This window comes from Athene cunicularia (genome assembly GCF_003259725.1).
Source record: "Athene cunicularia isolate RWA chromosome 3 unlocalized genomic scaffold, athCun1 chr3_part1, whole genome shotgun sequence".
NCBI classification, from domain to species: Eukaryota; Metazoa; Chordata; class Aves; order Strigiformes; family Strigidae; genus Athene; species Athene cunicularia.
Window position 1 is genome coordinate 51,275,354 of NW_020799097.1, and position 16,512 is coordinate 51,291,865.

Consider the following 16,512-nt stretch of genomic DNA (forward strand, 5'->3'; position numbering starts at 1 on the left):
AGTCTTTCTGCTTGCAGTTTTCATTAGGCAGCAGCTCTGTGCACTTTCAAGCTGCTGTGCACAGATCAAAGTCCAGCCTGGCAGGGCTTATTAGCGCTGCATGATTATGGTGTTATGAGCTGGCTCTGAAAGCTGCAGTACTCAAACGCTCTTTTTTTCCCCCTAGACTGTTTTTTAAAATCCTTTTAGCTATTTTGGGTCATGCTTTCCTTTTCCTAGCAGCCATGAGGACTAAAATTATTTTAAAAAGGGGAGGGGAAAAAAAAAAAAAAAGAAAACAAAGCTTTGATGAAATAGTCCAATTCCAGGAGCCAACACTTTAAAAAAACCCCAACCAACCCCACAGTTGAAATGATATTCCTGATGAAATTGTGAGTCGGCAATATCATATTTACTGAGATTGTTCTAGGAGATTTTCCTGATGCCCCTCTTTAACTGTTTGCAACAGGACAGGGTGAAAGAGGCTGGGAGAACAAAATTGAAAGTAAATATGGTCTTCTCATGCAATCCTCATGATCAGCCCTAGGGAAGGTGGCAGGGGTCTCTAAGATTCTGTTTGGTTTACAGGTTTTTTAGGCCAGTGTTTCACCAGCTTCCTTTGGATCTGTCTGACGCTACAGTATTTTAATGGGTGCAACCACTGCCTTTCAGAAGCACAGCATGGCCAAGCTTGCGTGCCCACATACACCAACAGCTCTCATATATAAATATCTCAAATAATGGTCCCTGGGCAGATAACATTGCTGCGAGGATTTCTTTGACTTCAGAAGCAGTTTTGCTGTTGTATCTCAAATAGCAGGTGTCCGGAGCCAGCTTAGAGCCTCCGGGCACAATTGCTATACCCTGGGAGAGGCGTGTTGCAACACACAAACTGCAGAGCTTTGTTGTGGGTTGCCACTGCCCAACAATTATCTGAAACGCAAGGAGCTGTCAGGAGGTGATTTACGCTGTACCGGGCATGTGAGAAACAGGAGTACAGTTGCCAGCTTCTTAGTCCTGACCAAATCTGCTCCAGCCATCTGAGTTTATTTTATTCTTTTTGCCCTCTGGATATGGTTGAAATGGTAGTGATTTTTCTGAAGAAATCCTCCCAGAGTTCCTGCTTTAAAACAAAATGGCTTCATTCAATAAATGTCCTACTTCTCGCTATGCCCGTGTATGGAGAGGTAAACGGAGGTAAATAGTCAGGAGTGTTGTGCAATCAGCATTTTGTCTGCTTAAAGCTGAACTGAAAAGAGAAGGTAGGCAAAGAAAACAAGAGGATGTTTTGCAAATGTTCAGCTGTAGACACTGATGAAACTCCATCTGTAGCCCCTTCCCCTTTACAAAGTCCCAAGATCAGAGGTGAAAAATGAGGCTCTGATACTCTCTCTCTTTCATATACCTAATTATAGCACATCGGTGGAATGACAGAACTCCTTAAACAGATGTAATATAAATGCTGTGGAGTCAACAGAAGGTTAAAAAAAAAAGGGTTATCAGAACAGGCCTACAGCTTTTTATTACAAAGCCAGCCCAAAACGGGTCAGGGTCTCATGAGTCTAATGTAATATAAATTATATTAAAACAATGATATTGCTGTTGAATGTTCAAAGCTCACTTCATAACAGATAAAAATCTCAGAGACTGAAAAGGAATACTAATTAATAACAGGCTGTAAACTGCGTCGTAGTCTCCAAGAGCCAAAACAGCCGTATTGACGGAGTCACATCAGTGTTCAGTGATACAATCACCAGCAGCTGAAAGGGCTCCATTTTAAGTAATGAGCTTTCATTCTAGCTGACAACAGAAAAAAAAAAAAATGAGGATGATGGATGTCACGCTCTTTTCACATAGAAATAAAACACATGGGTGAGTTTGGTCATAATGCTGGGAGATACTATTTACAGAGATCAAGGGTAACCTCCCATTCTGATTCTGGCAGGAAATTCTCAACTTTGGGGATCCAAGTGGGAGCAAGGAAATCTATGAAAACAACAGGAATTAAGTCGGTATAGGAGGCTGCTGAATGACTGATGCAAGGAGGAAGGAAATGACTAGAATATGAAATAACAGCAGAGAGAAGTCTGTGTATGCTCAACGTGACCGACAAAGGCTAGTTTCTAGGCAAAAGCATTAGCCTTCATTTGATGAGTAACTGTGAGTTCTTTAACTTTTTCTCTGGCTCAGAGGTTCCACATGAGAGTCCAGCTGTATAACCTGAAAATCTGTAAATATAAAATGAACTGCAAATAGATGTTTTAAAAGGTTAATAAAATGCATGTCATGCATCGCCATTAAGTACAGTAGGAAAACACCAGCTTGGTGAATGGTGGCTGTGATACACCCAGAAAACCTCCCGTGGAGTGAGTGGTGCTACTCACATGGGCCCTGGGGATGCTGCTCTGCTGGGCAGCGGTGCCTAAAGCAGCCGTGGGCTTGCGAGGAGGTGTTGGGATGTGGTAAGTGCTGGCACATAGGGCACTGCTGATGCTCAGGTCCAAAAAACTCTCTGGAAATCAATGGTCCTGGGAGGTCCTGGGGGTTCAGGACAGACACCAACGGCAAGGGTGGCTCCAGGTGCCTGATGCCCATGATGTCTCGCGTCTGAGAGTTGTACCCTGTGTCCACGGTCCCCAGCTCTGCTGGGGGTTTGTTTCCTGAGGGTTGCCGTGACCATGAATTCCCTTGATTGCTCTCCTCCGGCAAGTCCTCGGGAGCATCAGACAAGCTCTGCTCTGATTTACTGGAGTTGTGCCCCGTGTCAGCTGAAAGCTGTGATCTTGGCTGCATGCCTGGTTTGTCCATAGCTACAAGATGCATCCTGGAGGGAACTACTCCAGCTATTGATTCACCGGGGGAACAGAAGCGTCCATCTCCATCAGGTTCAGTATATTTTGACCACAAGCTGCTGTCCGGCTCCATGGGTGGTGCTGACTGATGATGTGCTGGTGCTCTGCAGGGGCATGATGGATTGGCCACAGGCTGAGGCATTCGAGAAACACACGGTCTCTGGGACTCCTCATTCTCTGTACCCTCTCCAGAAGGCTGCAAAACCTTTTCCAAGATATGTTCAGGAAATGGGGACAATGGCATGGATTCATCCACTTCGACTGGTATGCTTCGACTCACAAAAGTGCCTGAAAAAGCGGGAGAAGAAACACTGTAGATGGACAGCCACACAGACAAATGCCTGTCATCAGTCATCACTCAGTGACTGTGAGCTGGAATACTGAAGAGCAGTATGTGTTCTTTGTATTTTTATGCTTTTTAAAAAGACAGGCAGAAAACAGCTAAAAAGGTCTGGCTGAATTTTGGCAAAGCAAAAAAGCAGAGAGTAAGCTAGAGTGTGGCTAGCACAGAGTTATAATTTGGACTAACCTGACCCAGAGGCCATTTCCAAGTTCTGTAGTTGCACCGGAAACGAGAGTCAGCTGCCTTACGGCAAGGCCAGGATTTTCCAGCAAACTGGAAAACAAAAGAAAGGACTCTTGTGAACATGGTACAGTTTCACACAGGCAGTAATCCTAAAATAACTCTATCTCAGAGACTGGAAAAGCCATACCAGTTAAGAGTTCTGGAAATCGCATTGCGCAAAACAGACACTTTTATGGGATTTCTGGAACTTACTGTTCCTGCTGAGACTGGAGGGGGGAAAAGCACATGAACTGTCTCAGAGGTAATTTCTGCACCTGACAAAAGAGCAAGCTGCTTGGGTCTTGAGGTCTGTCTCAGGCATATGCCAGGGAATACAATCACTTGCAATTATTTCACTCTGGACCTTCTAATAATAGCTTCACACTGATGCCACGGATCTAAACTTCACCACACACTTCGCTGAGTAATTTCAACCCCAAAGCTTGCTTCCAAGTGTTGCTGCTTATTTTATCAAAGCACTTCATCCAGACTATTATCACATGGCTGTTGTTATTTCAAATTATTGAAAATTAAAAGGTAATTTAGAGATGTTAGTTACTGTTTGGATTATTTTTTTTCCCCTTCCTTTGGAATTGGCAGGGGCCCAAACATCAAAATCATCACTTCCTTTTGAGGGTGCTGTCAGTAAATCTGGTCCAGCCAAGAGACCCCTGATGATGGATGTGTCTGCTCCACCTTCACTCAGAATGACAGCAGCAGTGATGGGTGAATGCTGAGTGGGTTCAGGAAGTGCAGTAATCTTCATCCTCTTATCATGGGTGCATATCAGCTTGTTCCCTGGAAATTTTATCTATTACCTTGGAGTATAGAGAAACAAGACCAGTGCTCATAAATTCCCCTGCCATTTTCCTTCTATCACATTTGAGAAACTAAAATCCCATGTAGGAGAGTTATCAGAGAAGAATGGACTAACCACTCAAACAACAGGAATGAAAATATTTGGCAACAGAATCTGGCTTGAAAGCCTAGTAAAGAAAGTAAAAATCACAACATGTTTGAAGAGCTCTTAGCAATCCAAGGATTTTGCCCAACTTCAGTCACAGTAGCCTGAGCAGAAAGGTCAAATGAAGAACATATTCAAATGACCACAGTATTAAAAACAGTTGAACAGGATCACAGAGAGGTATAAGGCAGTGTGCCAACCTTTACCCTGACTCCCACAGCGATTCTGTAAAAGCAAATGATGTAGCCTGTGCTATAGGGCAAGAGTCAGGCTTTACGTTCATGCTGATCAGATCAAATGACATGCAATTCCCCCTGAACGTACCTCTGGCATAGATAATTCTGGGTGTAACATTTGCTGGGAAGTAGGATAAAAGCTGTGCTCTGCTGCTGGGCTGCAATGTAAATATTCCTCCTCTGTGTAACTTAAAACCCATCTATGCAGAAGATTTACCATATATTCATACATATCCCAAGTTATAATAAGTACGTCCACAGGGAGAGTTATCCTGGGATAATTACAGTGGGATAATTATGCTGGTAAATTTTCCCATGTAGGCAAGTCCTCAGAGCAGCTATTAGTTGCTCCAACACAGTGAACACGCTGCTGCTCTGACAGCTGCAGCCCCTGCGTGACAGAGCTGGATCTGGTGCCAAACCAGCTCCTTCCCATACAAGCACCCGGGCTTGAAATCCTGACAGGCAGCTCACCACCATCACACAGCTTTCCCTGTGGTTTGCATCCCCTTTATGCCACGTCACTGATGCCGGCCCTGCTTGCTGAGTCATGGTTCTCTGACAGTCATAACCAATGTGATGGGGAAGGGAAAAGCTTCAGCTCTCATAATCAGCACGGGACCGTGACAGAGACTTGTGCTGCGGCATCCAGTGCGGTGGTGGCAAAATGTCCTTTACCCGGGACGTTTGGTCAGATGGCAGTTTAAAGACTTAAAAAAAGAGTCCTGTGGTGGCGACTCACCCAGACAGTACAGTGCAAAGTCAGATTTACACGAATCAGGGTGTAAAGCTGGTGAGTTGTCTCCTGCCAGACTTAGGGAAGCGCCTGTGAAAGTCAGGTGTCAAACCCCCTGCAAGGTATCTGCCTTTTGCTCATCTCAACAGCTTTTCAAGCCTAACCCTTGGATCATCTGGCCTCAAAGTGCCTGCTCAGACATGCTTTGACTTGTGGGTATCTCTGTCCATTTGCTCATAAGCTGAATGGCGCACTCTCAAGCAGCACAAATCATGTTGGAGACTCTTATTGCCCCCACTGAGCATCTCCAGTGAACTCATTCCTTGTGCAAAGTTCACAAAGCACACGCTCAGCTGTAGGGTACTGGGGTACAGCTCCACCTCTTTAGCCACACATGTCTGAACATCCCTCCCATCAGATATAATCCTTAGCAAACACCGCTATTCAGAAACAAATTTGCAATGACTGGTACACAAAGACACTTCTTTGATGGTCTGTGAAGTAGATCAAAAAGACTTTGAATTCTAGATCCTCTATATTCAACAGCATTTAATTTAGTACCATGACAAGAAGAACAGATTTCTGCAGAGAAACCAAGAACTCAGTGAAGTAAATGGGAATCTCTCTATTGATTTCAGTAGGTTTTGGATTGGGTGTCAGATGAGATTTAAAAGTTACTGAATTCCTTTGAAGGCTATAACCTCCAAAGTTTTGGTCTTTCTTTTTGGTTCCATTACTAACATCTGGCTACCTGTAAAACCTATCATGCACATATTGTGTGAACCTAATGAAAGGCACAACACGGGCAAAAAAAATTTAGACTTGTTTTCTTCAAGTTTGTTAATTAGTGTATTTACTCTGCCTCTTGGAGGAGGGATATTAAGACTTTCTTTAACTGTATTGAAAATGATCAGCTACCAAACTCTTCCAGAATAGTTTAAAAATGTCTTTCCTATTAGTTTAGCCCACTGAAAGGATAAATGCCTCTTTACCTCTCAAATCAACTCAATATTTAAATGACAGCCTTGTTTCTTTCCTGTGTAGCATGAGCTAGACATTATGAAAATTACTCCAAACATCAATTTGATCAGACAGAAGAGACCTGATTCCATCACTTGTGTTTTTACCTACAAAAGCTTCTAGTTTTTCAATACGATTTTGCTTAGACCCTGCTGCAGGACAGCTGAGCAGTGAAAGCTGAGCTTTGATACCCACGCACAGCCCCTGTTCCCACGGGGCCAAGGTCGGAGGCACCGAGGGGGCCGAGGGCTTTGGTGTTAAAACAGACACGTCATTAAAAAGGAGGAAAAGTGACTTCATCCTCCTCCTCCCTCAGTAGCGCTGGTTGGAGAGAGAAGCTGTTACAACAGCAGAGCTCTGTCTGTAGAGATGGCCCTGAGGATAAATTAACCCCAGGACACGCTGAACACATTTTGAGCAATGCTGGCAATGGTACCTGGATGGGAATTCCCAAGAGAAATCCCCACGCTGCTGGAAATGTTACAGATGATTCAGAAATATCCTTCTCCAACAGCAGTGCTTCAGGATGTTGTTTCTGCTCTGTTGAAGATCCTTGGCTTTTGGAAAAAGACCCAACGTTGAGCACATTAACCTGATATTTTATGTTGCCTCATATTGCAAAGTTTCATTAGGTTTCCTTTGACTTTTCTAGGTAGCTTATCCTGCAAGTATAGTTATGCATACAACAGAAAAATCACTTACTTAGGTATCCCGTGTGGAAGAATTAGGGTAAAGGAATTCTTCAACATACTGAAATACCCTCAGAAACCTGTAGCCTGATCCCTTTTCTGGCACAGAGACTGCTGGAGAGTGTAGATCGTGCCCTATCTGATTTCCAAAGGCACTGCAGCTAAGTCAGATCATGATATTGCCAGAAAGCTTTGAGAATTTAATATCCCCCCTGCACCTATGACTATGCAGGAGATTACTGATAACCAGCTGAAGCCGTTGCATATATTCCTGCTTGTAATAAAGTGAAGAGGCCCTTCCTAAAGGGACAGAGTATCCAGGCCTGGACTGCTCTCAAAAATGTCGAGGGAACGCCTTAAACCACCCTTTCTCCTTTTCATTCCTCTGCTCATGCACCCAGTTCTGCAACGTGCATTAATTCAGCAAATAACCTTCCTGGGTGGGTGCTCAGTGGCCAAAGCTCCTGGGTAGAAATCCCATCCCAGCTTCCTTGTGAGGCTTCCCAGACCTGGAGAGGTTCTTCCACTGCTCCTGCCAAGGAGCCTGGAGGAAAGCTGCCCAGCCCTCCTGCTCACAGCGGGCCACTGCTGGTGATGGCTGCTTTTGGGAAGCTGCAGGGAGAGCATAAATGAAGAGGAAAAAATTCTTCTGCAGGTCAGTAGAGATGGGCCTGAGCACCCAAGCTTGAAGCAACAGACAAATTTCCCGAAAAAATATCTGATGGAGGCTAGGGGCTGGCCAGGGAGACGAAGGGCACTGGGCTCAGGCTCATCTGTGCAGTTTTCTTGCAGCTGATTGCAAAATCATAGAATCATTATAGAATGGCTTGGGTTGGAAGGGACCTTAAAGATCATCTAGTCCCAATCCCCCTGCCATAGGCAGGAACACCTGCCACTAGACCAGTTGCTCAAAGCCCCGTCCAGCCTGGCCTTGAACACTGCCAGGGAGGGGGTATACACAGCTTCTCTGGGCAACGTGTTCCAGTATCTCATCACCCTCAGAGTAAAGAATTTCTTCCTTATGTCTAATATAAATCTACCCTCTTTCAGTTTAAAACTGTTACCCCTTGTCCTACCACTACACTCCCTGATAAAAAGTCCCTCTCTACCCTTCCTGTAGGCCCCCTTTAAGTACTGGAAGGCTGCTACAAAGTCTCCCCAGAGCCTTCTCCAGGCTGAACAACCCACCCCAACTCTCTCAGCTTGTCCTTCTAAGGGAGGTGCTCCAGCACCCTGATCATCCTCAGGACCCTCCTCTGGACTTGCTTGAGCAGGTCCATGTTTTCCTTATGCTGGCAGACCAGAGTTGAACAAAGGACTCTAGGTATGGTCACACTAGAGTGGAGCAGAGGGGGAGAATCACCTCCCTTGACCTGCTGGCCACGCTTTTCTTGATGCAGCCATGGATATGGTTGGCTTTCTGGGCTGTGAGCGAACATTGCTGGCTCATAGTCAGTTTTTCATCCACCAATCTGTCAGGTATTTCATCTATTTCCCAGCATGAAGACTCGTCAGGATGCGCTGTCCCAAAACACACACTAACCATCTATCTGCTTCTGATTAGAAAACTTCCACTGTGAAGGAACAGAAGAGACACTCTGCAAAGAGAGCATAGCTGCACTCCCCATCACTTCTAGATAGGGGGAAGATATCTTTGCTCTTTTGATCAAAGTTATATTTGTCTACATTATTAAAAAAGAAAATATTAGGATGAGAAAGAAATCTCACCTTCCTTGGTGCACAACACACAAGGGAAGGGTTTTTTATTCACCAATCATGGTATTTCTGAAATGGCATGGGTATAGATTAAGGCAAAGCTGAGATCACAAGGGGTAGGAATGGACAGGAATTTCTTGATTCCCAAATAATTTATGTGTGCTTTGGCTGAATCCTTTAAGCTCCCTGGTGCTGCTGATATCCATCTGCAGTAAGCAGATGCAGAATTTGCAAGCTGCTGTGAGGATGCACCCATTGAGATTGCAGCAAAATGCTGTTGCCATGGGGTCAGATAAGTGTAAATGTGTAAGTAGACTTGTGTTAAGTGCTGCATTCTCTACAGAAGCAGTAGACACAATTTGCCTCAAAAAAAACCAGACAAATCCTTTTAGGAGGAGGAAGTGCAAATGTGGGAACTGTTTTGGGTCTCTAAGCTAAATAAACACAGCCAAGGAAACCCAAACTGCAGAGTTTCACACTTCACCATGAAGAATTTTGGCTGCTGTTATTATGGACCCTCTCCCTTAGGCACCCTCCGCAGCAAAGACTAAGGCAATGTGTAGTGTACCTAGCCCAGATTTTAAGCCCTCTGGGGCAGGTAATGTTTATTTTTACAACTTAAGGCAAAAGCAGAAAAAGAATATAAAAACAACATTCCTCTTCCACACTGACTACATGGTTGCTCTTACATATTTTCCGTAGCCGTGGCATGAAAGTCTACATACACCAGGAGAACATACTTCAAACCCTCCCTGAGTGGTCAACATCATGTTCCATTTTGCAGCACTGGTGTTGTTTCACTGGGCAATCCATGGTGCAAAGGCTAGCATAAACCTGATGGGTTTTTCCTCCTTAGTGTAGACTTTGATATGCTTGTAATAGGAATGCTAGGCAATAAGTAGTGAGAAACTAGAAGAGCAATATCCTCCAGCAGGATCCAAGCATCTCACATATAAGCAGCATTCCCTGCCAGTTTTCTAATAGTTGTGAAATATGATCTTAGGTACCCTTAAAATATATATTTGTTTTCCAGAGATTACGTCCCATCCATTTCTGATTCTGATAAAACTCCCACAGGCACTGAATAACTCCCAAACTGGGATATCCCATGGCCCTGGGACATCTGAAAATCCTGGCACAAAATTGGGGCTGAGTGGGGTTGCACAGGGGGGGACCACCCTGAGAGGCATAAATCTCCCCAGCCTGCTTTCCTACAGATTCGTGCCTCACATTGGAGCCTCCAGTTCCTAATAAGGGAGAACCTCCGGTATTTCGCAGGGCTGACGTATCCCTCATCCCTAACCACTCTCCTGGCTCCACAGCGCCAGGGCTGCAGGGTGTGTGGGTGGTGGGAGGGTGCAGGGAAGCCTGGGGGACCTGATACGTCTCCCTCAGCTGGCGTGAGAAAAGCCTAGCTCACTTGCTTCCATGAAACGTGCATAAATGTATATACATTTCAGACGTGTACCCGCTGCCAAACTTCAAAAGCTACTGCTGGGGGTGGAGGGCATTGACAGACACGAACACCATAATTGCACATGCCTTGTTTCCTGCCTTAGAAAGACAAAAAGAAAACCCAACCCCAAAAAAAAAAAAAAAAAAAAAAAAGCATGCTTCAAGTCATTGTTGGTGCTCAGCAAGAGCAAGCCCGACCTCGGAGGCTGACGGCATCGCAGGCAGCAGCACAATCGGCAGATGCTTGCCAGCAGCCACGGCACTGGGGAGCCGGTGGTGTCAGGGCATCACTGCCTGCCTGAGGCAGCGCGGACATGGCCAGGCCACGTCTTGAACCCGCCTGGGGCTCCCAAGAAATGGGAATTTCTGGTCTGGTGGTCACTGGTGGTGCTCAAGGAGCAGTAAGCCCAGATCTGCTGTTCTCTTTGCCCAGCCAATGCTAGCCCTACAAAACCTGCATGCTGAAACTGTGTGAAATGGGAGCAGGTTTTATATGGCTGATTTTATTCTAATTAAATACTACCAACTAGCTCCCACTGTTTCCATACCAACACCATGGAGAATGGTGTGGGATCTTGTTTTCTTCATGCCTTCCAGCCACCTCTCCCTCGCCAGGTCTGTGGACCTGTCCTATGCAGCCTTTTCCTTGAGGAAAGGGAGAGGGCGAGGGCCATTGGCCAACAAACCACCTTGAGTTCACACAGCTGTGCAGGGTGGGAGTGGGATCAGGCCTGGCTGCCAGGCATTGCCAGGCATCTACGTAAATAAGGAGGACAACATTTCGACACCAGGCGTGTCTGTTCCCAGTGTTTACCCCAAAATCCTCACGATTAAAAAAACCCAACAACAACAACAAAAAAACCCCAGCAAAACTGCAATGAAATGGCTGAAACATGTTGTAACCATCTGTGAAACTCAGGCTATCATTACATGAGAGAGGGGGAGAAAGGGAGCGAGACAGCAGTTTGAGGGAAAATAAACCCCCACCGAGAGCCAGAAGTGGGTCAACAGCTAATTACAAACAGGGACCGAGAAAGGCAGCATCTCTAACACTTCTTACCTTGCGGGCGAGGGAGGCTTGAGCTGGGCTGACCGAGGAAAGCAAGAGGGCTGGCGTGCCTCCTGCGCACCCCGTCGCTCTCTTGGCGTGCCTGGGTCTCCTTCCTTGGCCGGCTGGGTGTGTTTTTTTCTTCCTTTTACGACACCCTCCCTGCCTCTCCCAGGTAAGCGGCAGAACTGGCTCTGCAGCAGGAAGTGGAAGAGGCACGGCACGGCACCGCACAACGCAGCGCCGGTGGCGGCCGCAGCCTCCGCGGGGGAGTGACACTTTGAAGCTTAAAACTCTGGAAATGCCTGCATGCGGCTCGCTCCCTCTCTCGTAGGAAGCCAGGCTGCCTCTCTGTGAGCCCTACAGATAAATAACTGTAGGGGAAACCCGGTGTGATTCCCAAACAGTGTGCCTCGCAGGGAAAGTCATCCTTTGCTTTCAGTCCTCGGTCACTTACTGTCAATGCCAAACGTTAAACCAACTGTGATTCAGACTACTGAAGACAATCACATGATGGGTATAAGAACTATATAAAAAACAACCAAAAAAAAGGATTTCTCATCTGTTTTTTTCTTTTAGGTTAGACTTCCAGACATGTCCATGGTTCTCTCTACACCCTCAAGGAGCAGAAACTTGCTTTTCCTACAAGCTTACTTACTCGCACAGCTCTTGACAGCCGAGTCACGCCGGTGCTGATAGCACAGTGTGGTGGGGCTCTAAGAGCCCCCGTAAGCCTTTGCCGGCCGCTTTGTCGGCGCAGTGCCAGGCTCCACAGCAGCTGCACGTCCCAGCCTACACTGCTTTCCTGACCCCCCACTCAGCGCATCTCCCTGCCAAGAAGCTCTTCCTGATCTTTAGCCTACATTTTCTTAGTTTAACCCTAGCAGGAGTCTGACTTAACTGCAACTTGTGCACGGCTCTTCATCCTCCAGGCATCCGTGGGCTGCTGCCACATGATGCCTTAATGCCTGATCGGCCAGCCTGTGCTCACAGGGACATCTAAACAAGCCCTGAGCTCCTCGCTCAGGCAGCTTCTCCTTCCTGTGCCCTTCCTGTGGAGGAGGCAGCCGCCTGCCCGGCATTCCTCTCTTTAGACGGGCCCTCTCTGGGCACCTGCCACTGTGTCAGCCCCTCTTTATGGCTGTGAGGCGAAGCTGTGACGCAGGCACTTATTTCCTCTTTGTCAGGGAATGACTGCTCACATTTCCGGAGGGAAACTTCAAGCGGCTGGGAGCAGCGCGTGCCCCCCAAGCAGAGCAGTAAATACAATTGGATCGATGGCAGTGCGGTGATCCCCCGCAGCCTCAGCTTATCTTCCCCATGGAGAAACCCCATGTCAACGTGGCCCTCCAGTTGGCAGTCCTGACCTCCTCCTTCCCTCCCTCCTCCCTCAAGACACAGGCCAGCAGGACACCAAGCCTCCCTTTCGGGGCATCCCAAAGTTTTCCTTCACTGCCCTCAGACTTCCTGGGCAGTCCCTGCTCCGCCAGCAACTCCCAGCCAGACCCAGACACAACAGGCAATCGATCCTTGTGGCTGGAGTGGCTGCATGACAGCCGCAGTTGTTTGAGTCAGCTGAAGGTTTAATCCCTCTGGTTTGGACTCAAGCGTGGCAGCTCTGCTGCACAGCTGTTTTGCATCACGAGCACCCCAACAGCTGGCATTTTCAGTGGAGCTGCCTGAGCCCCGAGCTGCACCACACCTGGATCTGGTGGCTGCCCGCCTCGCCAGCCTCCCACTGGCCTCCCGCCCCAGAGCAGCGAAGGCCCCACTGCAGCCTGGGCGTCAGCGAGGGGCCCGAGGCCACACAGCAGCCAAAACCAGGGCCTTGAAGAAGTACACAGGGTGGGAGTGGGGAGGGAGAACTGCTCTGAGCAGCGCCTGACCTTCCTGCGCCTCACGTGAAGGACTGAGGTGGTGTCTGCAGTGCATCGACCAGCTCCGCAGGGAGTGGGGAGTGCGGGCAGCCGCGGCTGGGCATGGGGCCTCAGCAGGCAGAGTCTTCCCTGAGGACGTTACATCAGTACCTGCATTTGTAGGTACTGTTTGTAAAGGGCTCTGCTGTACAGCCATCAAACATGCCTCCCTTCACACAGCGGAGCAGCCTCCCTTTTTGGCAATGGTTATGGACAGATTTCTTCCATTTTCCACTGGTCATACCATGGACACCAGGCTGCAACACCCAGCAAACAGCAGCAGCCACCTGTCTCTCCTGTAGACAGTTGCCTGTTGGCCAGAGGAGGGGAGCTGTAGCTGTGACCCACACCAGCCTGCCCCAGCAGAGCTTGGCCAGCACTTCCAGGCCCCAAAATCACACCTATGGACCTAATGGTGTCTGCAGCTGTGACAAAACGACCAATCTCTGTCCCCTCTTTAACTTGTTAAACCGCAGAAACCAGCAGGTACTCGGAGCAGTTCCTCTCAGTTTCTTTACATACTTTCTTAGCAGCCTGAGAAAGAAGAAAAATAAAAAAAAAGCTTGAAAGACACTCTCTGCTAACTGTGTTAACAGCACTGTCTGCTGAGTGTGTTTCAAAACAAAGCTAAGGTCCAGCCCAAACCTAAGTACCCTCCCACAAAGTTGTAGAAACTGATATCAATTAACTTGCTCTTGGGTTAGAGAACTTAGACAACAGATATCCAAGTTGATTTCAGCATTTCAAAAGCCTCCCCTGTCCCCAAAACTAAGGCCATTCTAATTGCTTTATTGAAGGCCTATTTTATACTTCTGAAGTCTTCCTACTGACTTCACTGAAAGCCAGATCAAACTCTGAACTCTTTAAAGTTAGTATCTTCTCATCTGTATGTTATTTACAAGCAGAATGTGATGCGTCATTTTGGGCCTGTCATAGAAAGTACAGATTAATATTCAAGTGCCGGATGAGTGTTTTCATTTGCAAGGCAACTAACATGGAGTTTGTTTATAAAAAGTGGTTTCTAGTCCTTCAGGAATTGTAATATTTCATTATTGATTAGGAAGATAATGTTAATATTGAGTGCTGCTTCTTATATTTCCTACTGCATCTATATTTTCAGAGAACCTAATCATAAATGTTTTTGCTTCCAAATGATTAACTGTTCAAATAAAGCACTGTCACATTGCTCCACTTTTGACATTGGTGTTGTGAATTAACCTGGAGACATTGCAACGAGCATTTAATCCCATCTGCCTCAGCGTAACGCACACGACATGCTCACTCCTGTTCTCTGCATTTGGCTCGCCTCTTGCTGCTCTCGCACTATGAGGGAAGCTCGGGCTTTCTTTCATGTCTTGCTGTTTAGATTGCTAGGCACATGCCTACAAAAATATTTCCCCCTTTTTTTTTAAGGCTCTTGCTGTGGAATTTTTCAGTCACGCCCTGGAGAGACACCTGAAAGGAGAGAAAACAGTACCTGGCTGTTAGCTTGTGCAGTGCTTCTAATTAAACCTTGCATAATGACAAAAACCCTCCTGCCATTTGTTAAGATTTTCCCCACAGCATTATGCATTCTCTTAATTAAGAGCAGAAGCTAAGTAATACCTATTTTATTCCCTCTTGCTTCCAATTAGTCATCCACTGATCATTACCCACTCAACATTTGACAATTAACAGAGCCCCCACTCTCTGCAGGACCGGGATGTGTAGTCCTTCAGAAATGACACGTCTAGAATAACGTGAGGGGAGCTGTGTGGGCGAGTAATGGGGCGAGAGGTAGGGGGAAGGGGAGGAGAAGGCCACCCAAGTGGAACAAAAGACGTGTAACATATGCAAATGTTCAGTATGTGGTATGTGTTTTATACGTTGGATGTATATGAGGTCATATACAAAGCTCAGCTGGCGGCTGCACTGCTTTTGAGAGGCATGGGAATTTGAGGGAACACTTGAGCTCTCGTGTATGATCAAATGTACCTAGTCCTCTGTCTTTAAGATGCAAAATGGTTCTTGATTTGGCTTTTTGCCTCTGCTTTTTTAGGAGAGCAGGAGTTAGCATCCACTTCTCCGTTGTCACCAGGACAGTGAGCTGTACCAACACACCCTGCCAAGTCACCCCAAGTCCCAGTGGCAGCTACTCACAGCCATGCCCGAGCTGCTGCCGATGGCCAGGACCATGGCGGCTCTGGGAGCCAGAGGGGCCTCCAGGGAAGCCACAGGCACCTTCTGCATCGCTGCTCCCCTCTAGGAGCCTGGCCCAGTGGAAGGGATGGCCCCGGCCCCACCTGGAGGGGTGTGCTAGGACCACCACACCCCTTTCCCAACACCAGAGACCTATCCTGTATGAGTAGCATCTTCTAGATGGGGAAATCCAGCAGTGCAGCAGGGCTAGAAGGCAGCCCAGAGCCTGAACTCTGGCAGTGAGTTAAGTGTAAGGGATGCCAGGGCTTTTGGGCAGGCTTCCACATGAGGGTGAGCTCTAGGATCAGCAAGTAAGGCTACAACACGGTCAGAAAGCTTCCCTGCATCCTTTTTTTCTTTTTCCAGATGAAAATCCATCCATTACAGGGCTAAGGGATTTTGTGTGAATCTGTGACAATAAGTAGCTGAGCAAACTTCTCAAGACTCTGGGTGTAGGGGCTTGGTAACAAATGCTGATGCACAAAAAAAGCAAACCAGAGCCTTCGGTAAGCTTTAGCAAGGCTGTAGAGTAAGGAGGATAATCTCATTTCTTTGCTCTTTGCCCTTTTAGCTATTCACAGAGTTTAATGCTGAGTTATTCCCTGCGATGAGGCTAACAATCAAACTTCCATCTGGCCTGGTCAGGTAGAGGCAACACTTTTGCCCTCCAGTCACAGGCATACCAGTCCTGCAATTTTTTTTTTTCCTATCTTGAACATACACTGTTCACCCCTACCCTGTAACAGAGAAGATATTTACACTTGGTAAGAGAAACTGCAGTTCATGCTCACCAGTCTGCTCTAATCTGATCACCCAAATCCCTGGTCACAGCAAAACACAGCCGCTGTGAGCACAGCTGGTGCAGCAACCTTTCGATCTCCTCTGCACTGTAATGCACAGCCTACCAGCTAATGACCTGTTTTTCCTGGGAGGGCACTCTTCTCTCCTTTAGGCCCTCCTGCATTCTCACACCACAGACCTCAAACTGCAGCCATGCCCTTGGGAGAAATGTTTTCTCTGTCCCTGACTTTGAAATGAAATCAGCTGCTGTTTGCTCTTTGCAGTAGTCAGAGACCCACAGCATCACTGGGCTGTAGCAGCAGTGTTTGATGCTACCACCCCTCTCCTGGTTTGGTAATAGGGATTATAACTGATCAC

General features: G+C 47.0%; 1 protein-coding gene across 3 annotated transcripts in view; it reads right to left on the minus strand.

Annotated features, from left to right (window-relative positions):
- TRAF3IP2 (TRAF3 interacting protein 2) overlaps window positions 1-11,743 on the minus strand; it is a 27,057-nt gene extending 15,314 nt beyond the window's left edge. Inside the window, exons 1-3 of one of the 3 annotated variants that reach the window (XM_026846363.1) lie at window positions 11,273-11,743; window positions 3,361-3,447; window positions 2,364-3,119 (exon numbers count right to left, since the gene is read on the minus strand). In XM_026846363.1, the coding sequence (XP_026702164.1) occupies window positions 2,364-3,119; window positions 3,361-3,376 (772 nt within the window). In that variant the 5' untranslated portion in view covers window positions 3,377-3,447; window positions 11,273-11,743. The remainder of the gene's footprint in view (window positions 1-2,363; window positions 3,120-3,360; window positions 3,448-11,272) is intronic. The other 2 variants (XM_026846364.1, XM_026846365.1) reach the window with 2 other exon arrangements.
- Window positions 11,744-16,512: the final 4,769 nt, after the last annotated feature.